This window comes from Hyla sarda, chromosome 4 (assembly GCF_029499605.1).
Source record: "Hyla sarda isolate aHylSar1 chromosome 4, aHylSar1.hap1, whole genome shotgun sequence".
Classification (NCBI taxonomy): Eukaryota; Metazoa; Chordata; class Amphibia; order Anura; family Hylidae; genus Hyla; species Hyla sarda.
The window spans coordinates 234,145,852-234,170,338 of record NC_079192.1 but is presented as its reverse complement, the minus strand read 5'-3'; the positions used below and the strand labels follow the sequence as shown (position 1 = coordinate 234,170,338).

Genomic DNA, 24,487 nt, shown 5'->3' with positions numbered 1-24,487 from the left:
AAAACAAGTTTTAAAGGTGTCCATAGCCTTCAATACTTCCTCTATAGGGAATCTACCTAGCCTCTCTTGAATGATTGTAGCATTAAAGGGGTTTCCCAATGAACCAAAATTGGTGGTAAAGCTGAAAGAATTAGATATATGTAAGCGAATACAAGTGGGTTGTTTTTAGGTTAATAGCCTACATCTCTATACTTTACTCCTTCTCCATAGATCTGATCACTTACTGGTTTCCTCTCTAATCCTGCTTTTGCCAGGCAACAGAGCACACACTTTCCTATACTCCCCATGAGTGCCTACTGAGTAGAGAGAAACGAGCAATATGCAGTTGAACTGAGTATGCCTGGCCGTCTCAATAGATGCATTAAGATGGTCTTAACCTAGGGACTTGGGGTCTCAGAAAGTGTATATATTTCATAAACAGAAAATATTCAGAAATGCTTGTACAGTGTACTGTTTAATTTTACATAATGCAGCAGTTTAGACCTATTGATGTTTGTGATAAAACCCCTTTAAAATATATGGCCATATTTGGTCTGTTTTCCTCCCTCGATCTACTGTGTGATATAAAAATGTTATACACAAAAGAAATTTGGAGTTCAAACAACACCTTATGCAATTAAAATTAACGTTTTTATTAATTAACATTAAAACACAGTATTAATCATGGCACAGTGTTTAACAATTTATGAACAACCTATTGCAAAGAAATGAGGAAGCACTATTGTCTGTACTGCATAATACTCTGCTTCCCAAAAATGAATGTATGTTTACGTCTTCTGCAGGCTCCCGGTGTTATGATGCTTGCCAGTCGGGCCGATGTCCGGCATTAACCTTTTAGACGCCACGTCAAAGTTGATTGTGACATCTAAATATGGTAAATCCCGTTACCAGCTAGCTCAGTGGGCTGATTGAGACCACTGTGACGAAATCTCTGCGTCCTGGTGAGTCTCAAAACCTGAGCAGAGAGAGTGCACGTTACCAATAGCAACCAATCAGATTGCTTCTTTAATTTTTAGAGGGCTGTGGAAAATGAAAGAAGCAATCTGATTGGTTGCTACATGCTCCAGTGTAACATTGAACATTTCACTGGATAGAAACAGAAGCACCCAAAAGTTGCAAAATTGTGTTTTTTTTTGTTTTGTTTTATTTTTCAATTTTGCCCAACAAATTATTTTTTGTTTTTCACTGTACATTTAGTCTTAAAATAAGTAATGTCATTACAAAAAATAAAAAAAGCACTCCTTTTGGTCTGTAGATGAAAACATAAATTAGGTCTATTAGACTGCGAGGAGGAAAAAACAAAACCTTAAAAAAAAAAATAGTCTCCGACCTAAAAGGGTAAAGAACGCTGCTAAATTTATATACAGTGGGGATCAAAAGCTTGGGCACCCCAGGTAAAAATTTGTATTAATGTGAATTTGTATTAATGGGGATAAAGAAGCCAAGGAAACATGTAAAAAATCTCCAAAAGTCATCAAATTACAGATTAGACATTCTTCTAATATGTCAACAAAAGTTAGATTTTATTTCCATCATTTACACTTTCAAAATAACAGAAAACTAAAAATTACGTCTGCAAAAGTTTGGGCACCCTGCAGAGTTAATATCTTGTACTGCCCCCTTTGGCAAGTATCACAGCTTGTAAATGCTTTTTGTAGCCAGCCAAGAGTCTTTCAATTCTTGTTTAAGGTATCTTTGCCCATTCTTCCTTACAAAAGTCTTCCAGCTCTTTGAGATTTCTGGGCTGTCTGTCACGCACTGCTCTTTTAAGGTCTATCCATAGATTTTCAATTATGTTGAGGTCAGGAGATTGTGAAGGCCATGGCAAAACCTTCAGTTTACGCCTCTTGATGTAATCCCCCGTGGATTTCGATGTGTGTTTAGAATCATCATCCATTTGTAGAAGCCATCCTCTCTTTAACTTCAGCTTTTTCACAGATGGCATCAAGTTAGCATCCAAAATTTGCTGAAATTCTATTGAATCCATTTTTCCTCCTACTCGTGAGATGTTCCCTGTGACACTGGCTGCAATACAACCCCAAAGCATGATTGATCCACCCCCATGCTTAACAGTTGGACAGAGGTTCTATTCATTAAATTCTGTTCCCCTTCTTCTCCAAACGTACCTTTGCTCATTCCGACCAAAAAGTTCAATTTTAACCACATCGGTCCACAGAACTTGTTTACAAAATGCATCAGGCTTGTCTATATGTTCATTTGCAAAGTTCAAACACTGATTTTTGTTGTGAGGACGTAGAAGAGGTTTTCTTCTGAGGTCTCTTCTATGAAGACCATATTTGTAAAAGTATCTCTTTATAGTGGAATAGTGTACCACAACTCCAGTGTCTTTCTGGAGGGATTGTGCAGTCAAACGTGGGTTTTGAATTGTTTTTCTCACAATCCTGCGAGCTGTTCTGTCTGATATTTTTCTTGGTCTTCCAGATCTTGCTTTAACTTCCACTGTTCCTGATGACTGACATTTCTTAATTACATTCCGGACAGAGGATATTCACATCTGAAAACGTTTTGCTATCTTCTTATAGCCTTCTACAGCTTTGTGAGCGCCAACTATTTTCAATTTCAGATTTACAGACAACTGCTTAGAAGAACCCATGGGGCTGATTGTTGGGGAAAGGTCAGATGAGTCTGGGCATTTAAAACCTTTGAGATTGACATCACCTGGTCTTCCCAGATGATGATTGAGAACAATCCAGGACACTAGCAGGTCTCGGCTTTTGAGACAAAAACAGATGGCGCAAGTGGTAATGTTATCAGTAATAACTATCAGCATTTACTTGGAGTCAGCACATAGCTGGCAAAGATGTTATTTTATTTTAGATGATTTTTTTTTTTTTCTCCAAGAAATTATTTCTTTCCTTTTATATCTTACCTAATAAGTGGAAATAAGAGAGTGGTAACTAGCCGTGTTTTTGGAAACTAATTTAAAAATGACTTGTGTTGCCATGAAGACTGGTTGCATAACTGAGAACATTAGGGGTGGATTTTTGAAAACTGGATAACAGTATTCTGGAATATAAAAGTCAAAGTAAAAGCACATTTTTTAGCAACCTGTGATTTATTTCCACTTGGCACTTTCTGTAAAGTGGGTGTGTCTTAAGTGGGTGTGGCTTAGTGTGGGGGCACTCTTTGGCATGAATTAGTCTATTTCCTTTAATTTATGCCACACACTCGCATAAATTAAAAAAAAATTTGCCCGAAATCTATACCAGTGATCCTATAGGAACAGGAAGCACAAAGAGGTTAAAAGGTCCCTCCCCAGATAACCCCTCAGTGTTTCCTTTTCCTATGGGAAGCATTGAGGTTTACCTGATGGTCCTGGGCCTGGCGACGGAATCAGAGCTTTCAGCAGCCAGGCGGTAGAGGTCAGCATCTGGGATTGCCCCTCTCTAGTGGCACTTCTCTGGGTCTTGCTGGTCTGTGCTTACTGCAGCATGCCTTTCTGGTCCTGTTGCTGCGCTCCGAGAGTTAATGCAGCGGGTAGAATTCCAGTAAGTCCTTGGGTGCACGTGCGTTATGCCCCTGGCATTTCTGGTCTCCGGTGACTTCCTGCACGTGATATCTGCGGCTCGTGGCATGCTGGGATTGCCATAGACCGGAAGTGCTGTCTCCTGAATGACGATTTTGAAAATCATGCCTGGGATGGTGCAAATTCTGGACGCTGGGGCCTAGGCGCCAAATTAGAAATTATGGACACATGTAAAGGTAGGACCCCCTCTTTCTTATTTGTCTCATGTCAGAATGGATGCTTCAGCTTCTTCTCGTTCTGACTTTGTGGCTCAGACACAGATTTGTGGAATGAAGCTCTGAAAGTAATGGCGGTGTTCAAGGCTCAAAAAGCCTCAGTCTCTCATTCAAGATAATCATGTGAAGATCTATTCCGACAATGCTACCGCAGTAGCTTTCCTGAATTATCAAGGGGGAACAAAGCACAAATTCCTGCAAGACCCGGTGGGAAAAATCATCTTCTGGGCAGAGAACAAGATTTTGTCCATTTCTGCTGTTCATCTCAAAGGCAAGAAGAATACTCAAGCAGATTATCTAAGTCACCACCAGGTCAATCCTGGAGAGTGGAATGTTCTTCAGACGTTCCAGATCTTAGTGTCAATGTGGGGGACACCAGAAGTGGACGTTATCGCGCCTCGGAAAAAAGAGGTAAATACATTTTGTTCCCTGTTTCCAGGCGACCAACCAACGGAGCAGATGCACTTCAGCAAAATTGGGACTTCATACACTTTTCCTTCATTTCCCCTAATCACCAAGACCATGCAGAAAATTCGGGTGGCATCGTCCAAAGTCATTTTTATAGCACCAAGGTGGCCAAAAAGGTGATGCTTTTCCCTAATCCAACAACTAGCAGTGGATCAACCTTATCCCTTTCCCCTGAGAGAAGATCTCCTGTTGCAGGGCCCTCTATTCTTCAATGATCAGGCAAATCTGCAGGTAGCAGCATAGCATTTGAAAGGTCAATTCTAGGTCAGAAGGGTCTCTCCTCTAAAGTAATTGACACTCTGCTGATGCGCAACTGCGCCTATCTACTGGAAGGAGAGAGAAAATTTGTATCTTGGTGCAGCGTCTGTTCTCCGGACCCTCTAAATCCTAACATTTCACAAATTTTTACATTTCTTCATTACTGATTTGACAAGGGCCTAGCCCTTAGTACTCTAAAAGTTCAGACTGCAGCCCTTGATTTTTTAGAGCCATTGCAAGGTTAAAACCCAAGATATCCAATGTCTCTCCTCCTTGGGATTTAAATTTGATCCTTTCTAGTCTCTCTAAAGATCCATTTGAGCCTCTTCAGAATTCTTCTTTGAAATTTCTTACTTGGAAGGCAGTCTTAACAACCATCACCTCAGCAAGACGCATGAGTGAAATTGAAGCACCACCTATTGATGAGCCTTACCTAACAATTCTTGATAGGATTGTCTTAAAGGGTAACTCTCATTAAAACAAATTTTTGCTATTGCACTCCTTATGGTAAATAAAAAAAATATTTCTAATATACTTTGTTTTAAAAAAAAAATGAAGTTTTCTATGTTTTATTTGTGCTTAAAAAAGCTCAAGAGCACATTTTCCCCCATCTTATACACAGACTTTGGACCGAAGTCCAAACACAGAAAGTGCAGCCTGGAGTGCTTAGGGGGGGGGTGTCCAGCCTCATCCAATCATAGCTCCTCTCACACTTAACTGCCATGTGCTGTTGGTTGGACACACACCCTCAGCACTCCAGGCAGCACTTCCTATGTTTGGGCTTCGGTCCAAAGTCTGTGTAGGAGATGGGGGAAAATGTGCTCTTGAGCTTATTTTAAGCATAAATGAAACATAGAAATTTTCATTTTATTTTTTTATACAAAGAATATTATAAATATGTTTTATTTACCATATGGAGTGCAATAGCAAAAATTAGTTTTAATGAGAGTGCCCATTTAAAGTTAAATCCAGCATTTTTTACCAAAAGTGGTTTCAGACTTTCATAGGTCTCAAGACATTATTTTGTAACGCTCCAAAAAGAGAGCGAAGCTTTTCACTGCCTGGATGTGAGGACTATTCTCTATTATTTACAACAAACTAAAGATTGGAGAAAGGATTAGTTCATTTAATTTATTCAGTTCCAGGGTCCTAACAAAGGGGGGGGGCTCTAAAGCATCTATTGCCAGATTGGTGAAGTCTGCCATTTCTGAAGCCTATAAAAAGTCAGAAAATCAGATTCCAGAATATCTCAAAGCTTATTCTACTAGAGCCATGACAGTCTCCTGGGCTGAAAAGCCTTCTGCCTCATTAGAGCAGATATGTAGAGTAGCGTAGGATCTCTCTCTTCTGTATACTATTGTGCAACTTCATAGCTGCTATTTGTATATTGCTCTATGTGAATATGGATATTTATCTAGTTCTTGATTTTGCTGCTAGTTCTTCTCTGATACACTTTTGCACTTTATATAGGGTCTGTGAGTCCTGAGAGAGTTCATATACTACATATCATTGAGACTAGATGGGGGTGCCCCTGGGTTTTGGGGTCCCTTTCCGTGGCTGAGGGTGGTCAATGTGTATTGTTTGGACCCCCTCTTTTTAAGTGGTTTTAATTGTGTGAGGCTATTTCTTGTGAATTTTCAATAAACAATATCATTAGTGTATTCGGTGTGCAAGCCTTCTTTTTGCCTTGCTATTTTTTCTTGGTTGATTTGTATGATTTTATAAGCCATTATTTATTTAAAAAGGAAATAAAATCTTCTTATGAAGAATACTAGAAAAGGTAATGTTTTGCCAATATGTATAACATATAAAAGTGTTTGAATCTGACAGTGCCCATTTAACCTCTTAACGACGCAGGGCATAAATATACGTTCTGGTACGGTGGTACTTAACACATCAGGATGTAAATTTACGTCCTATACATAATCGTGAGCATCTGAACGATGCTTGGGTCATGCACGGCAGGTCCCGGCTGCTGATAGCAGCCAGGGACCCTCCGGTAATGGAGGACATCTGTGATCGTGCGGATGTGCGCCATTAATCCCACAGATGCCGTGATCAATACAGATCAAGGCATCTGCGGCAGTGTGGTCACTAGAGTGGATGATCGGATCGCCTGCAGCGCTGCCGCGGACATCCGATCATCCAGAACGGCAGACAGAGGTCCCCTCCGCTGCCTTCCACGTGTCTTCTGCTCTGGTCTGAGATGCTTAGCACTGAACAGTATTTGCTATAAATTGTCCCCTTAAACTGTAAAAATAAAAGTAAAAAAAAAATTAAAAAATCCCCTCCCCCAATAAAAATGTAAAGTGTAAAAAATAAAAATCATAAACATATTTGGTATTGTCGCGTTCGTAATTATCCAAACTATTTAAATATAATGTTAATTATCTCGTACGGTGAACGTAAAAAAAGAAAGTCCAAAATTGCTAATTTTTTTATAACATTTTATTCCAATTAAAATTGATTAAAAAAATGTATTAAAAGTTTTATATATGCAAATGTGGTATGAAAAGAAATTACACATCAGGGCGCAAAAAAATTGCCCTCATATACGCTTATACGGAAAAATGAAAAAGTTATAGGTCAGCAAAATAGAGAGATTTTAAACGCACTCATTTGGTTAAAAAGTTTGCGATTTTTTTTTTTTTTTTAAAGCTGTATAATAATTGAAACGTATGTAATCATTGGTATCATTTTAATCATATTTACTCACAGAATAAAGAAAATAGGTCTATTTTACCGTAAAAGTGTACAGTATGAAAACTAAACCTTCCAAAATTAGCAAAATTGCGGTTTTCTTATCAATTTCCCCACACAAATAATTTTTTGGTTGCGCCATACATTTTATGGTAAAATGAGTGATGTCATTACAAAGAGTTACAAACTAGTTGCGCAAAAAATAAGCCCTCATACTAGTCTGTGGATGAAAATATAAGAGAGTTATGATTTTTAGAAGGCAAGGAGGAAAAAACAAAAACGTAAAAATGTAATTGTCTGAGTCCTTAAGGGGTTAATGTTGATGTCCCCTCAAAATAACTTAGCACACAGCCATTAATGTCTAAGCTTTGGCAACAATAGTGAGTACACCCTAGAGTAGAAATGTCCGAAAAGTGTCAATATTTTGTGTGGCCAGTATTGTTTTTAAGCCCTAATACATCTTATCCCCCATCCAAAGGATAGGGGATAAGATGTATGATCGCGAGGGTCCCACCGCTGGGGACCCCCGCAATCTGTCATTCCGCACCCACCTTTGTGAGCTCTCTGCAGCAGTGGAGGCTCCCAGTGTGAAGCATGACGACCACGGGGCCAGAGTATCGTTACATCATGACTCCGCCCCCTTGTGACATCCTGCCCCCTTAGTGCAAGTCTATGGGAGGGGGCTGACTATTTGGCTTTGTTTATTAAGTACACCACCAACCCTCTCTGCATTAAACCAAAAAATGTCCCAGTAGGTCTCGGGATCAATACTTTACTCCAATCCCCTTATTGGAGGGTGACCCCTCCGGGGAAAAATACCCCAAATTAGAGACCCACCTAAAATATCATTTTTTTTTTTGCCTTTTTAAAATGTTATTTATAACACACAAAGGGATTAAAATTATCAGGTAGTGTGGTGAGACACAATTTCGGTTTCAGCCCACTAGGTGGTGCTGTTATGTAAGTCTCAGCCTATGATGCCGATTAACATCAGTGGTTCAATGTATGTATATAACTTTCCTTGAATCTATGTGTCAATGTGTCATCCCACACTCCTGTCTAAAACCACACACCCTGCCTTGACGTTTCGCTAGAATAACTAGCTTTCTCAAAAGGACACTGGGTATCATACCCAGTGTCCTTTTGAGAAAGCTAGTTATTCTCCTCTCTGTTTACAACTGCATGTGCAGAGAGAAGAAAGATGGGAGCTCAGAAAGTTAAATGATTGAGGGCATGCAGTAAGGCAGAGTCAGGAGTATGATCTGCTGTGCTATGAGCACAGTGCTGGCTCCTGCCTGTCAACCAATGTCCCAGGTGCAGTCTGAGATTTAGGATTCCAGCATGAGTCTGAAATCTATAAAAAGGGTTTGCTGCCAGGACTGGTAGGGAGACCCCCTAGTGGTAATTTTTATTTTTAATAACATGCAATTGGAAAGTTATTCTACATACACTAACCTATAATTTATCAATTTTTTTTTATTTTTTTTTATAAAAGGTACCCTAAATTCCCCACCCCTTCCTCTCCACACCAGTGTTTTTTCCTGTCCCTGTCAAGGAAGGAGCTGAGAGGTGCGGAGGACTAGTTTCCTGTGCAGAAAGAGAAGGTCCTTACCGGGGCCTTGTAGACTCAGGGTGCTGAGATAGCACACCCCCTGTCACCTTTCTCTCCCAAAGGTCCGGTCCGGTCCGCTCTGCGGGTCCGCTCTGGGAGTACGGAGGATACGGAGAACGGGAGCACTGCATGGGGAGCTGTTTGGGCATTACGCGGAGCTTCGGGCAGTGTTCTTTCAGCGGCCCCAGCTTCCTCCGGTGCGGCCTGGCTTCACTGCCATGAGCGAGCACTTCCTGGTGATATCACTTCCGGCAAGGAGATTACAGCGTTGGCCTTCCGGTCGGAACGCTGACGTCTGACGTATCTACCAGCCGCTTTTGGGCGGCGAATTTGAATCTGGAGACCAGCCTTTTTCTATAAAGAGCCCATCTCCCATATGGAAGCTGCTCTGCCTGATTTCAGGGTTGGATTTCCCAGGCTGAATCATGAGCTCACCTGCAAAGATTCCAGATCCTCCGGTGGTCCTCGGATCCGTGAGTACCGAGGGCATATGGGTTCGCCCTAGCCTATCTTCATTAGCTTAGTGTTTTATCCTTCTCTTCCTTGTATTTTCAGGGAGACAAGGATTCTGCGGGTTCTTCGGTTACACCGAAACAAAAATCTAATCCTAAAAAATGTATAATGTATTACAAAGATTTTCCTGAATCTGCTTCTAAACCTTTGTGTAAAGCATGTATTTGCATCGGTGGTTAAGGATGATTCTCCCACCCTTATGCAAGAAATAAAACCATAATCCATTCGGAGATACTCAGCTTTAGCTTCATTTACCCCACCTGCTACCCCTGTGGCATCTACTACTAATGTTAATGTCTCAGCTGTAAAGAAGATTAAGATGGTGTCTTTTTTGGGATTCTGAAGAAAGTTTATCTCCAGAATTGGAAGAAGGGGAGTATGTAGAAAAACCTCATGAAGAGGAAGATTGTTCTCAGTAAAAGGTTTTATTTTATACTGATGATATTGAATCCTTAAATAAGTCTATCTGTACTACTTTAAATCTGGAAGAAGTTCAGGAGGCTTAATCTATCCAGGATGAGCTTTTTGGAGGCCTAGAAGACAGGAAGTCTTGTACTTTCCCTGTTCATGCTAATTGACATAAAATGATTAACCTTTTAAGGACACCGGGCGTATGCATATGCCCTGCATCCCCAGTCCTTAAGGACGTGGGGCGTATGCATATGCCCGTGGGAATTCCGGTCCCCGTCGCTAGCCGTTGGGGACCGGACCAGAATGCCTGCTGAAATCATTCAACAGGCATCCTGGCACATCGCCGAGGGGGGTCCTGAGACTCCCCCATGTCGGCGATCGCAGAAAATCACATGTCAATTCAGACATGCGATTTTCTGCTATTCCGGCCTGATTGGTTCTCTGGTGACCCGATCACCAGTAAAATATGGACGATCGGAGCTGTCAGGGACAGCCCTGATCATCCTGAGGGATAGGAGCAAGGACGCAGTGCTGCGATCTCCTCCTATCCCCTGCCATTGGTCAGAACTGATTCTGACCAATGGCAGGGCAGGACAGTGGGTTGCCATGGCAACCCCCGTTGTGCCCACCCCTGGATGTCGAGGGGATCACGGGAAGAAGATGGTGGCCGGTACCTGGAGGAGAAGATGCCTGGGGACCCCGGATCGTCGCAGGAGACTGCTGGATCTTGACTCAGGTAGGGAAACCACGTTGGGGGGGGGGGGGGGGGGGGTAATGAAAGTGAAAGTAAAGTGATCTTTACTGTGGCAACCACTAGGAAGGTCAATCTGCAACTCCCTGAATGCCCAGACAGCTAAAGGCTGTTTGGCCATACTGGGGGTTGTAGTTTTGCAACATCTGGAGGGTCCCCGTTTGGAGACCACTGTTACAGTGGTGCCCAAACGGTAGCCCTCCAGATGTTGCCAAACTACAACTCTCAGCATGCCTAGACTGCCCAGGCATGCTGGGAGTTGTAGTTCTGTAACATCTGTCCCTTCAGATTTTGCAATTTTCTTCACATTTTTGAAAATTGCTGCTCTACTTTGAAGCCCTCTAATTTTTTCAAAAGCAAAAATATGTCCATTTTATGATGCCAACATAAAGTGGACATATTTGTATTTGTGAATAAAAATAAAATGTATTTGGAATATCCATTTTCCTTACAAGTAGAGAGCTTCAAAGTTAGAAAAATGCTAAATTTTCATGACATTTTGGGATTTTTCACCAAAAAAGGATGCAAGTAATGCCGAAAATTTAGCACCAAAATAAAGTAGAATATGTCACGAAAAAACAGTCTCAGAATTAGAATATTCGGTAAAAGCGTTTTCGAGTTGTTAATTCGTAAAGCGACAGTGGTCAGAATTGCGAAAAAGGGCTCAGTCCTTAAGGTGAAAAAGGGCTGCGTCCTTAAGGGGTTAAGGATGAATGAGCTAAACCAGAAAAGAATGCTTTTATTCCTAAAGGTCTGAAAAGGCGATACCCCTTTAATGACTCAGGCTCTAGCACTTGGGATACGATACCTTTTAGTTGACGTCCCGGTTGCTAAAGTAGCAAAACATACCTCTCTGCCTTTTGAGGATGCTACACAACTAAAAGATCAGATGGATAGAAAGGCAAAGAGTTTGTTAAAAAAAAAAAAAAGAAAAGACCTGGGAGGCTGCTTCATCTTTGTAAAGATCCAGTATAGCCTCTACTTGTGTGGTTAGATCAACTGCAATTCCATCTTCAGTCTAATACCCCTAAAGACCAGATTTTGGAATCCTTTCCTCTTCTTAAAATGGCGTCTAATTTTTTTGTCTGATGCCTCTGCTGAATCCGTTAAACTTGCCTCTCGTACTGCTGTTTTGTCCAATACCACTAGGCTTGTACTATGGCTAAGATCTTGGTCGTGACATGTAAAAGTAAACTCTGCTCCCTTCCTTTCCATGGTAAATTTTTATTTGGTCCAGATCTGGATTCTATATTTGAAAAAGCAGCAGGAAAGAAAAAGGATTGCCCTTTAGATAAGGTTCAACCTAAAAAAAAAAATCTCCTTTTTGTCTTTTTTGTCAACCAGACCAATCTTCTAGAGGAGGTAAAGGGAAAACAGGACATTGGTCATACAGGAAGGGGGGTAGGGGAAGAAATATCTTTACTAACCCCGGTCAGTCCTCTTCCAACCCTAAACAATGCCAGGCCAGTAGGGGCAAGGCCTTCTCATTTTGCTCCAGTTTGGGAGTCCCTGATTCCCAATCCCTGGATAGTAGAGATAATATCTCAGGGCCTCTGGATCAAATTGTCATCACCTCCCCCTCCAAGGTATGTTGTTACTCAACAGAGTTCAAAAAAACTGAAATTGGTTCTCTGGGGTGTTCAGGACCTTCTCAGCTTGGGTGCTATCCAGTAGGTTCCTCTCCTTCAGTGGGGCCTACTCTTCCCTGTTTCTATTTTCCGAACCAAACGGGAAGTTCCGTACAATTATAAATCTGAAACCCTTGAACAAATTTGTGGTTTACAGGAAATTTAAGATGGAAACTGTAAAATCTGCGGTTCAGTTAATAAAGAAGGAGGCGGTGATGGCGACAATCGATCTACGCAATGCATATGATCACATTCCCATCCATTCAAATTCCAAAAAATGAGATTTGCCATCTGATGGGGGTCCAGTGTCTGCCACTTTCAGTTTGTTTGTCTCCTGTTTGGCCTGTTATCTGCTCCTCAAATTTTCACCAAGGTCTTGGCAGAGGTAGTTACCTTTCTCAGGCAGGAGTCTATTCTAATTATCCCTTGTCTAGACGACATTATGATAGTGGCGGACTCAGTTCCTCAATTGGAACTTCATTTCCAGAGAACTGTTCTTGTTCTCCAGAAGTTGGGTTGGATTGTAAATATGGAGAAATCAGATCTTATTCCCAGTCAGAGGAAGATATTCCTGGGTCCCCTTTTGGATACGATGATCCAGACATCCTTTCTTCTGGATTCCAGGAGGGTACTGCTTCGTGCCCTAATCTCCTGGTTCCTAGCCCTTCGCTCTTTTTCAATCAGGACCGCAATGTCCACTCTGGGCCATATGGCATTGTGCATTCAATCAGTAGCCTGGGCCCAGTTTCACTCCAGGCCTCTACAAAAGTGGATCCTAGCCATTTGGGACAAATCTCAAAGGACTTTAGACAGAAGAGTGATAATTCCCACTCAAGTAAAATCCCATCAAAAGTGGGGAATGTTGAGAAAAAAATCTAGGAAAGGGAGTAAGTTGGTTTCAGACAAACCTGTTACTTATAACAACAGATTCCAGTGCATGGGGATGGGGGCTCTCACTCAGAGACTCAAGCAGTCCAAGGAAGGTAGGATCTCCAGACAGCAAGGAAATCTTTGAATTTCAGAGAACTACCGGCCATATGGATGACACTCAAAGAGCTGGAACATCCTCATTTATTTGGGCAATACGACAGCAGTGGCCTTTTATAAGACATCAGGGAGGTCCAAGACACACGACCCTTGGGCAGAAAACAAAGTGCTTTCCATTTCAGCAGTTCATCTCAAAGGTGTCTGGAATCTGGAAGCGGACTTCCTGAGCCATTAGACCCAGAGGAATGGTCTCTAGCTCCTTGGGCATTCAAAATGATTACAGAGAGATGGGGAGTTCCTCAAGTGGACCTTTTTTAACCAGGAGAAATCACAAGGTGGATCTATTCTATTCCCTCAATCCAAAAGATTCTCCACTAGCAGTAGATGCTTTGGCTCAGGATTGGACATTCAGAGTAGGTTATGCATTTCCTCCCCTGCCTCTAATCTCTCGGGTCCTTCAAAAGTTAATGAACTGCCATTCCATTCTAATTCTGATAGCTCCATACTGGCCAAAGAGGAGCTGGTTTTCTCTATTGAGAGAGTGTGGATGAGCCCATCAGTCTTCCTCCTCAAAAGGATCTTCTGTCCCAGGGACAATCCTTTCATTGTCACATCCAAAGCCTCAGCTTGACAGCATTGAAATTGAAAAGTCCATTCTGCTGAAGGAAGGTTTCTATGAAAAGGTAGTGAATACGCTTCTATCTAGCCATAAAGATACTACCTATAGAATTTATGCTAAGACTTGGAAGAAATGTATTTCTTGGTGTGGGGATTCTTTCTATTGACACTCCGGTGATTCCTAAAATTCTAGACTTCCTTCAGCAGGGATTTGATTTAGGTCTTTCCCCTAGTACCCTCAAAGTACAGGTTTCTGCTCTGAGTGTTCTCTATCATGTAAAATTAGCTGATAACATGGATTTCTAGACTTATTAAAACATCTATAAGGCCTAAGACTTTAACTTTCTGTCCTTTGTGGAATGTAAATACGGTTCTCGGGGGTCTTCCCCTGGATTCCTTTGAACCTCTGGATTCTGTTTCTGATAAATTCCTGACACTTTTCCTGACTTTTTAGTTGCCATCACTACAGCCAGAAGAGTAGGTGGGTGGAATTCAGGCCCTTTCTATCCAGGAGTCTTATATAAGATTTTGTTTTAAGCTTGATACAAATTTTTTTTACTTAAGGTTGTATCTACTTTTTATAGGTCACAGGATATCGTAATTCTGTCATTCTTTTCTGTAGGCAGAGAGAAAGCTCCAGCCCGGACAGATGGAGCAGCGGATCTACGGCACCGGACTGTGTCGGCCACAAGCAAATAGACAAGAAGAGATGATCCAGCTCTTGCAGGTAAAAACTAGGTATGACTAAGAGCGCAGTGTTTGGTACTTGAAACGCGTTACTTCTGTCCATGTTTCCTGTGGTTGGGTGCCAATAAAACCTAGTTTTTACCTTCAAGAGCTGGATCATCTCTTCTTGTCTCATTCTTTTCTAATCCAAAAATGATCTAGAAAGATCATATAGTCTTCTGGATGTTAGAAGAGCTGTTCTCCAATACATTGAAAGAACTAGTCAGTGGAGAAAAGATAATAATCTGTTTGTTTAGTTTGCTGGTCCTAATAGAGGCAAAAAAGCCTCTAGAAGTTCTATAGCCAGATTGATTAAGACCGCAATTTCAGAAGCTTATGTGGCCAGAGGTAAATCCCCACCTATTCTATTGAAAACCCATTCTACTAGAGCAATTTCCTCATCATGGACAGAGAGAGCTGGAGCTTCTGTAGAGATAATTTGTAAAGCTGCTACTTGGAAAAACCTTCATACTTTTTCCAAACATGGAGTTTATGTTTTGTCTTCTGAGGATATGGCCTTTGGACGTAAAGTCCTCAGTGCTATAGTCCCACCTTTGGTATTTCTCATGGGTGCTGTCATGGAGACAGAAGGGGAAATGGTGAATTATACTCACCGATAATTCCATTTCTGGAAGTCTCCACGACAGCACCCATACATCCCACCCTTGTGGTGTTCTTCTGCACTTTTTTAACTTTCCTTCGGTTTTACAATAAGTATGACAGGTGTTCTTTGTAAATACACTGGTGTGGAGAGGAAGGGGTGGGGAATTTAACCTGTCAGTGTTTTTTCCTGTCCCAATCAGGAGGAGGAGTTAATCTCATGGGTGCTGTTGTGGAGACCTCCACAAAAGGAATTATCAGTGAGTATAATTTGCTGCTGCTTCTCCTTTTAAGTAATCATTGTATTTTGCAAAATGCTGTCTAAATTTGAGTCCGTTAAGCTGGCAGCACATGATGGAGTTAGGCAGTTTGCTCAATAGAGCCCTTTTCATATTCAACAGTAAGCCCCAGAAGTCCCTATTAGCCATACAGCTATAGTGCTCATAGGATGGATTATGCTTCTTGCTGCACACATTTTAGAAATGCAGGTTAATATAATGCTCTCTGAGAGGTTGCTATTTGTGTTTTGTTAAAATTTTTGCTGCATCTAATGAATATTGTGCTTTAAGCTAAATAAACCATCCTAGAAGTAGATTGTGGGTTTTTCCTTTGTAGCAGTGAGTCACAGGATAAAAAAAAGGTGTCAATTAGGAGACCAAAAAATGTAGTACATTTTTAGGAAAGGATTTGCCGATATCTTGCTAATTGTGTGATTTCTGTTGGGAATAACTTTACAGCATTTCAAAGTGAGAGACACTGCACTCATCTAGTAACTAACACCTCATGAAATGCAGTCTGTCACTGATATATTTGTCTGTTGTTAATGAGCTACTACTATTAGAATGCAAAGTAATGTACTGGAGGAAAGAGGAATGTTTTCATTGTTAAAGCTACACAAAGCATAAGGGGAAATAGCAATATGACTTTCAGTTGTGTGGTTTTAAAGTGGTAAATGGCACAGCTATAACTTAGAAAGTAAAGCCTTTACACTTGGGCTAATGGATCCTAATGAATTCTATTGACATTAATGGTAAAATAATGATTGTCAAGTTTCCATTTAATTTTACTTGGTGCAATGACTGCATACTATTCTGTCCCCTGAAAAAAACATAAAAACTCAAAATTAATGATATTTGCCATCCCCAAAATCCCACAGAAAGCAATAAAAGTTCTTAGAGAAACCCTAAAAGTGGAGATATTGGCTGGCATTTATCATTGTAGGTGTAAGTGAAGTATTTTTCTACACTTTTTTTTTTGTGTGCTGGTAATGTGTAGGAGCACTAAATGTATGAAATGATCACAGAGCATTTGATAAATTTTGTGCAGGTCACATTTTCTGAAATTTCTCTCTTCACATACACCAAAAAGCTAAGTCTTGGCTGGTGTAGTTTTAGAGATTTTTCAGTGGCTTTGTGCCTTTTTTACAAAAAGGCACAGTTCATAAAACCCTTCCATATCATGTGTATTGCCAAAATCAGTGGATTTCAACTCAAAATCAGCAGAAATGTGTAAACCAAAAGGCGCAAATAAACCCTGCTTGTGCCTTTTTTGCGCCTTTTGTAGACCCAAAAAACAGTCTAAAGCCCATGAGAAATGTTGGCCATTTTATCTTTAATGTCAGTGAATATCAAGTCATAGAGAGATCATGTTACAGCTGCTGTCCATAGAAGTCTTTATAGAAGATAGAAGTAAACAGCTACAGAAAGCCAGAGGCAGAGAAACCTTTCCTAAAGTATATGTTCTGTGTTTGTTATTTGACTAGTTGAAACTAGAATCAGTGTCTGTGTTTCTCTGCCTTGGTATTTTTTACATTTCTGCCATTAACCATGCAGTTAAATTTTAATAGCATGGACATTTCCGTACATGGTGATACCGCGCATGTTTATTTTTCATTTCTTTGAAAAAGGGGAAAAGAGGTGTGATTCAAAGTTACAGACTATTACATGCAATCTTTTGACTGCATACACTGAACATTTGTGTCATAGAACAACATAGATCAGTGTTGTCAGCGCTCCATTAGTGCAGGCTTCTGAGGCTGCCTGCACTATTTTATCGCTAATCTGATGCGGCGGTGCCAGGTAGGCACCATAGGCCCATCTCCATCAGCTGATTGGGACCCCATGCAGTAATCCCGGTCAGCTCTCTGAGCTAGCTGGCAGTAATTTTTGGCAGTTATTTTTTTTTACTTTCTTTCATGTAAATGGTGTAATCAACTTTGAGCGTGATTCAAACAGCAATAGCGGGTGCAGGGCGTACATTTTCATCCTGCATTCTTAAGGAATTAAATAGCATGAAAAAATTTAGTGATTAAAAAGTTGTCAAATCATAAATGGTACCAATTAAAAATAAAGATCACAGCGCACTCATACAGCCTGTATACGGAAAAATAAAAGTATTGTAGGGGGTCAGAAGTGGACAATTTTAAACATACAAGTTTTATATCTGGTATTGTTGTAATTATATAAATCTAGAGAATATAGATAACATGTAATTTTTACAGAAAAGTGCACTTCATATTTGTTTTTCAATTTTGCTCCACAAATAATTTGTTTTGGGTTTAACCTTAGATTTTGTGGTAAAATGAATGTCATTTCAAAGTACTATTGCTTCTACAGTCTCTGCAGTTTGCTGTGCAAGTCCTGTTCTCCCTCAATACTCCTTCACAGCCTATATAATTCCCCACTGCACACCACCTTGTGTGTGTAGTCCCCTCTCTTTCTGCAACATATGTGAGCTGTCCTCTAAGGTTTCTCTCGCCCATTTCACTTTCCCTGTTGCTATCTCTAACATTGAGTGAGCACAAAGTTCATCTGATGGACTTATCTCTATTTCTGCAGTTAAAGCGTTACTCTTAGTAAAAAAAAAAATTAGAAAAATGCTCAAGTCAGTGTAGTAATGTGCACTAAGACATATATATATATATATATAATGCATGTTTTTTTATGTAAATACCTTTTGATCTATGTATTACTTAGCTCACTCTACTTGCAGACCTCCTAAAGTGTGGGGGTGTTTTTTTCAGGACCATGTCACACTTGCTCCTTCCCCCCCCCCCCCCTCTCTCCTTTCCCTTGCCATGACATCTGCATTAAGTTTTTTTACATTTGCAAAGCTTTGTGCCTAAAGTGCATGCTTTTTATAACTCTTATGCAGCCATGTGTAAACTATATGGTGCAAAAACACAAGAAATAAGTTCATAAAATAACTAAAGAGAAATCATTTTGCATATAAATAATAATTTAGCACCTTGTATTGCTTGTCAGTGTGCATGGTAATGCTCCTCTTCTAAAAAGACAGCAAGCTGTCTGGATCTCACAGGTGTTCAGCTCAGGCTGGGTCCACACTACGTTTTGTCCCATACGGGAGCGCATACGGCAGGGGGGAGCTAAAAGCTCGCGCTCCCGTATGTTACCGTATGCGCTCCCGTATGTCATTCATTTCAATGAGCCGACCGGAGTGAAACGTTCGGTCCGGTCGTCTCATTTTTGCGCCGTATGCGCTTTTACAACCGGACCTAAAACTGTGGTCAACCACGGTTTTAGGTCCGGTTGTAAAAGCGCATACGGCGCAAAAATGAGCCGACCGGACCGAACGTTTCACTCCGGTCGGCTCATTGAAACGAATGACATACGGGAGCGCATACGGTAACATACGGGAGCGCGAGGTTTTAGCTCCCCCCTGCCGTATGCGCTCCCGTATGGGACAAAACGTAGTGTGGACCCAGCCTCACACTGGTGAAAGCTGGATTATACACTGCACTGAGGCACAGCAGGGAGATAACCATACCTCCTCCCTTCAGTAAAATAGTCCAAAATACCTAGTTGCTAGTACCAAAAGGACTTGGTTACCAGGCTTGTTTGCAAAATTAAAGAGACAAAGACCCCCCTAGTGGCCATTTTTTTAACAATTTTTTTCACATCTTTAGCAATCAAATTTTTTAATGGACTTAGGAAAATGCTTAATTTTTAAGGAAGTATTAAAGGTATCATTCCTCTCTGTGTGCTGTATATGGGAGACAACATAGCAGCTAGCCTGCACCCACTGTGGACTGAGCACCGATTAAACCGGCATTTAGAGATAAAGCCTGTAGAGGAGGAAACTTACAATAAATTCATGTATAGGGTACATAATGGTCAGAAACAGTTTTTTTTTATGCATGTACATACACATAATTTTATTCTGAAAAGTCTGACTTGCTCAAATATTGTATATTGTATAGTAAATTCTGTACATTTAGGGATATTTATCAAAACCGGTGCAGAAGAAAAACTGAGCAGTTGCCCATGGCAACGAATCAGATAGCTTCTTTCATTTTTAAAAGGGCCTCTGAAAAATTAAAGAAGCAATTTGATTAGTTGCTATGGGCAACTGGTCAGCTTTACCTCTGCACAAGTTTTAATAAATCTCCCCCATGTGGGAAGAAAGCATTTCCAAATGTTTGATAGTGGATGTGACTTATGTTGCTTGTATCCTTTTGTGTTCAGCAGTCTTACATAATTCTCTTTTTATCCAAAGGGTGATATGCGAAGTTGGACCAGCCCATTATGCACAGTCTGGACACATTAATATGCTTGTAAATAAGAAGGAAGGAATCTCACCAAGCAGTCTTACTTTTACATATCAGGTAAATATAGGGGATTTATGAGTGGCAACTACGGTACTTAGCTTTCCGCTTAGAAAAATGTCTTATGCCAGCAAACAATAATATTGAGTTTCTTTCATTGTAAGTCTTTTTTTGCAGTTTACTGTAACATCTTCCCTAAATATGTCACATGTAAAATGTCTTATTAAAAATTATAACTCTGATATGCTGTACACCACCCAGCCAACATGAAAACTTTAGTATAGGTTGTAGCTTCCATACTCACTCAAGTGATGCAATGCAGAAAAGACAAGACAAATACAAAAAAACATGCTGCTAAAGAAACTGCACTTGCTATATATCTATATTTGCTTTTGATGCTTAATTTGTTACCAAAATCAGTGTACTAATGGTGTATATTGTTCATTGATGTAGATTGTTCCTGTTCCAACAAGTTTGTAATGTAAAATTTAGCAGATGAAAGTTAGATATTTTTTTTTTCAAAAGCCGCCCTGTTGTATCTTCAACGGAGAATATGACATTAAAGCAAGCCCCAAGATGTGATCTGTGGTGATCAAGATTCAGCTGCAGCAACACTTCCCAAATCCCTATCATAACTAGAGGCAATGCAAATGAGTATGTGAGTTGCAGACTGATGCTGACACCACTGCAGTGGCTGCTTCCGATCTAAGCTCTGTGCATCCTTTGTGTCAGAGGATACTGTCAGCTTCAGATGAGGGCAGCAACAAGCTGTCTACTTCTCTTGGCTCCCTTCCTAGTACATAAAGGAAGTGTGGAATTTCTGATGCTCTCTGGCACGGTAGCTTTAGATCAAAGCTGACATCTGCCCTTTTGGGATTGCTCAAAGCTTCTGTGTACCTCTTCTTTCATTTATAGGATATGGTAATACAGTTGTTTCTAACTTTTCTGAAAGCTCTCAACAGAATGCATACTTAAATTTATATGATAGGGAAAAATTGTAGACTTTAGTGGTCAGAATTATAGCAATTCCTGGAAAAATGTACCCGTTATATTGCAATGTAAAAGTCTACCCATATTTTTTAGATGGGTGCATTCCCTTGACTCTTGCTAGTTATAACTAACCCACCCACTTAGGCCCCTTTTACATTACCGTTTTTGTCCGGTAGGTGACATCCGTCTTTTTCTCATGCTATCATAACGGAAGATAATGGACATTATAACGTTGCAGTATAAACATAATTACATTTCAATCTGAAAGAAAGCTAGAAAACTTCTGTACATTTTTTAACTAGAAAAAATTAAGAAATATGGTTAATCATTAAGGTTATATAGTGAATTAATTAATTATATACTGAGACTAACTACATTTTTCCCTCTCGCTTCCAGGAACCAGAACCAACATCAGTAAGACCAGACAAAGGTGTACTTGCTGGGGGAACAATTATTACGATATTCGGAAACAATTTAGAAACTGGTTCAAAAAATGATGTCCAAGTGTCTCTTGATGGTTTCCCTTGTACAGTGTAAGTAGTATTTAAAAAAAAAAAAAAAAAAAAAAAAAAAAAAAAAAGCTTGACTCTAAACTGTAGCAGAGTTTTTTTTGTGTAATACTGTCATACCTTGTTCTGAAAAAAAGATGTGGCGATCAATAAAGCAAGCAGTTGGAAGGCTGCATATATGGGTCATAGACATGTTGCAGAATCTTGAAAAGGACATGAGAATTAATTAGGAGAGAAGGGAATTCACTCACTGCTTGGCTATACAAAGGCAAGGAATTGGTTAGAGCTTTGTTTAGGGTAGTTTACAATAGGGGTTGGCACCACCCCAGATGCCTGCCAAATTCTGCTTGAAAGGTTACACTAATCAGGACAGCAAATTATAAACATGTCTGACACATTTAACTAGAAGGGAAATAATATGCAAACTATAACTACTTTTTAGTCTTAGTTTCTTCTGATATTTTAACTCTGTCTTCCCTACGAGATAGTCAATGATGTGTTTAATACATAAGTGTCTGGAAAGGCAACCAAATCTTTGGCACAAATAAAGACATTTTTGTTTTCAGAGTTGGCTATAATTACATTAAGTGGCTTCTGTTAGCATGATGACCATGGTTTTAGTTTGAGTGAAGTCGATGCATGATTTAGTTAACTCTGATAGGGTCAATAGCTAATTGGAATGCTGTGTGAATGAAGGGTTACTGTGCTGCTCACCAGAACCTTTGACTTCAAGCTGTGCTAGAGAACTTGCCAAATTGTTCCAGCTGTCCCTGTTGTATTCCGAAGCTTTGCTTAGAGATTTGCCAATTTGGCTGAAGAGAGATACAGTGATTAGTAACAAATGCTCCATGATTTTCAATTCCCTTTTAAATAAGTAACTTCAGCCAATCCCACTCCAGCTAGTGTTCACCTCTGAAAATCAAATAAGTTATTCAATATGCTGTGCTTCCCTATTTGTAAAAGAATGTAGTGCTTCATTGTATTTGTTTGCAATGAAGAGAGAACTTTTCCCTGAAATTGAAATCTTTACTTGCAGTGACATTCCTTAATCCAGCACGTCATAACTCAGTTTTGAAATCCATTTTTTTAATTTTATTTAGCACAGAACTGATTCAAAAGCAGTTACAGCACTAGATAAAATGTATGCAGCTGTATAGCCTCCATGTTCTCTGTTCTCCATTGGAATATACATTTAAGGAGATATTCTTCCATTGAACAATGCAAGAATTCATGCATACGGCGTAAGATAGAGAATGTAGCTTTTTTTGATGAGTACATATTTGTAGTATTGTAGGCACAATAGAGGACTCATGGACATCTATGGCCTATCACTGCTACATAGAAAACTGAGATGAAATATAGTCATGTACATAAACCCTGATTTATAATTTTCATAATCCAGCTATTTCAGGTTCCCGTCGAGTTTGTTTCAAGAGCTTTTTTTACTTCTGTTATTAAAAAGTGCCTGTCACCACATAAACTTTTCTAAAATAACTAAGGCTATGTTCCCTAACTACTCCTAACACTCCTCCCACCCTTTAAGAGCTTTAAAACGCTCTGTATCTTACCTTTCTTCTTGCTCACATAGTGCAATCTCCCTGCAGCAGAAAGTGGGTGTTTCCCAGCAGACATGACACCACTGAAAGTAGCAAAAAGTATAAAGATCAGCTCACTAATTTTTTTTATAAGTCCCGGCGTCCAGCACAACCTCTCCTCGTGGAAGCTCGAGAATGACTCTGGGGCTGGCTCCCCAGGTGGTATGATAGAAAACAGAGGAAAATTATTTCCGGCTCCCAGCTCTGATAAAATCCAAGACTTTAATTAAATTCCTATTAAAATCCAAAACAGCATACAAATGAAAAAGAATAAAAGAACACTAACGAAACGCACCAACGCGTTTCGACTTATTAAGAAGTCTTAGTCATGGCCATGACTAAGACTTATTAATAAGTTGAAATGCGTTCTTTTATTCTTCTTTTTCGTTTGTATGCTGTTTTGGATTTTAATATGAATTGAATTAGTCTAGGATTTTATCAGAGTTGGGAGCCGGAAATCCTTTTCCTCTGTTTTCTATGACACCACTGAAGCCTGCTGGGGGACCACTTCTGCCCTCTAATTGTTGCAGTGCTGTGATGAATAGAAAACCTCAAGCTCTGTGCATCTTTCAATGAGTCTCTTTGCATCTTTCAATTAGGCTCTTTGCATCTTTCAATGAGGCTCTTTGCAGCTTTCATTGAGGCTCTGTGCAGCTGTTAATCAAGCTCAGAGCAGAGAAACACTTCCTGAGTTTGGTCTCCTGCGAGGCCGGGAGGAGACCAAACTCACTGTATTAATTGTGGCAGGGAACAGAACAGAGCCACATAGTGGCTGTTTTTTCTGTTACATTTTAAACATATTTATGTTGATAATTTTAACCCCTTGAAGACCAAGCCCATTTTGACTTTAAGGACCAGGCCAATTTTCGCTTTTGCACTTTTTCACTTTTGCAGTTTTTTCCTCCTCCCCTTCTAAAAATCATAAAGCTTTCAATTTTGCACCTACAGATCTGTATAACATAATCTGTGGCAAAACAAAAACTTATTTGTGGGGGGAAATAAAAAATGCCATTTTGTAACTTTTGCAGAGATGTGGATAAGATCCAAAAAGAAGGATATCCCAGACGGCTCTTCTACTCCTCCTTTTTGGATCTTATCCACATCTCTGCATCATTATCCAGCTGACCGAAAGGCATCTGGACAGGACCCGTGGCTGCTGCCCTCCTTGACCACTGTGGGTGTACATGCCTGTTGAGGTGTTGTGCTCTTAGCACAACACTGTCTGGTAAGCTCCCAATTTTTTCTGCGCACATTGAAGCTCTGTTTAAATGCCTACACTAGGAGTGCACCTTGTTTTTCTTTCTATTTTATTCATTTTGTAACTTTTGGGGTCTTCCATTTCTACACCGTGCACTTCTCTGTAAGGTCCATACGGTTACAAGGATACGCAATTTATGTAGGTTTCATTTTTTTTTACTATTTAAAAAGATTATAACTACATGCACCAAAATGAGTATGTTTAAAATTGTCATCTTCTGACCCCTATAACTTTTTCATTTTTCCACATACGGGGCAAATTTTTTGCGCCATGGTCTGTAGTTTTTATCGGTACCATTTTAGTTTTGATGGGACTTTTTGATAGCTTTTAATATATATATATGTATATACATATATATGCAGTGATGTAAAATGCACAATTTTGAACTCTGGTTTTTACGTTTACGCCATCGACCGTGCAGTTTAGCTACCTGTATTTTAATAGTTCGGACATTTACGCATGCGGTGGTACCATATATGATTATTTTTATTTCATTATTTTATTTTTTAAAAAATGGGAAAAAAGGGGGGATTGAAA

General features: G+C 40.0%; 1 protein-coding gene across 6 annotated transcripts in view; it reads left to right on the top strand.

The window, feature by feature from the left end:
* Window positions 1-24,487, top strand: part of PLXNB2 (plexin B2) — a 332,704-nt gene that overhangs the window by 241,437 nt on the left and 66,780 nt on the right. For all 6 annotated transcript variants that reach the window (XM_056573761.1, XM_056573757.1, XM_056573759.1 and 3 more), the window contains 2 exons: window positions 19,550-19,658; window positions 20,985-21,121. In XM_056573761.1, coding sequence (XP_056429736.1) covers window positions 19,550-19,658; window positions 20,985-21,121 — 246 coding nt within the window. The remainder of the gene's footprint in view (window positions 1-19,549; window positions 19,659-20,984; window positions 21,122-24,487) is intronic.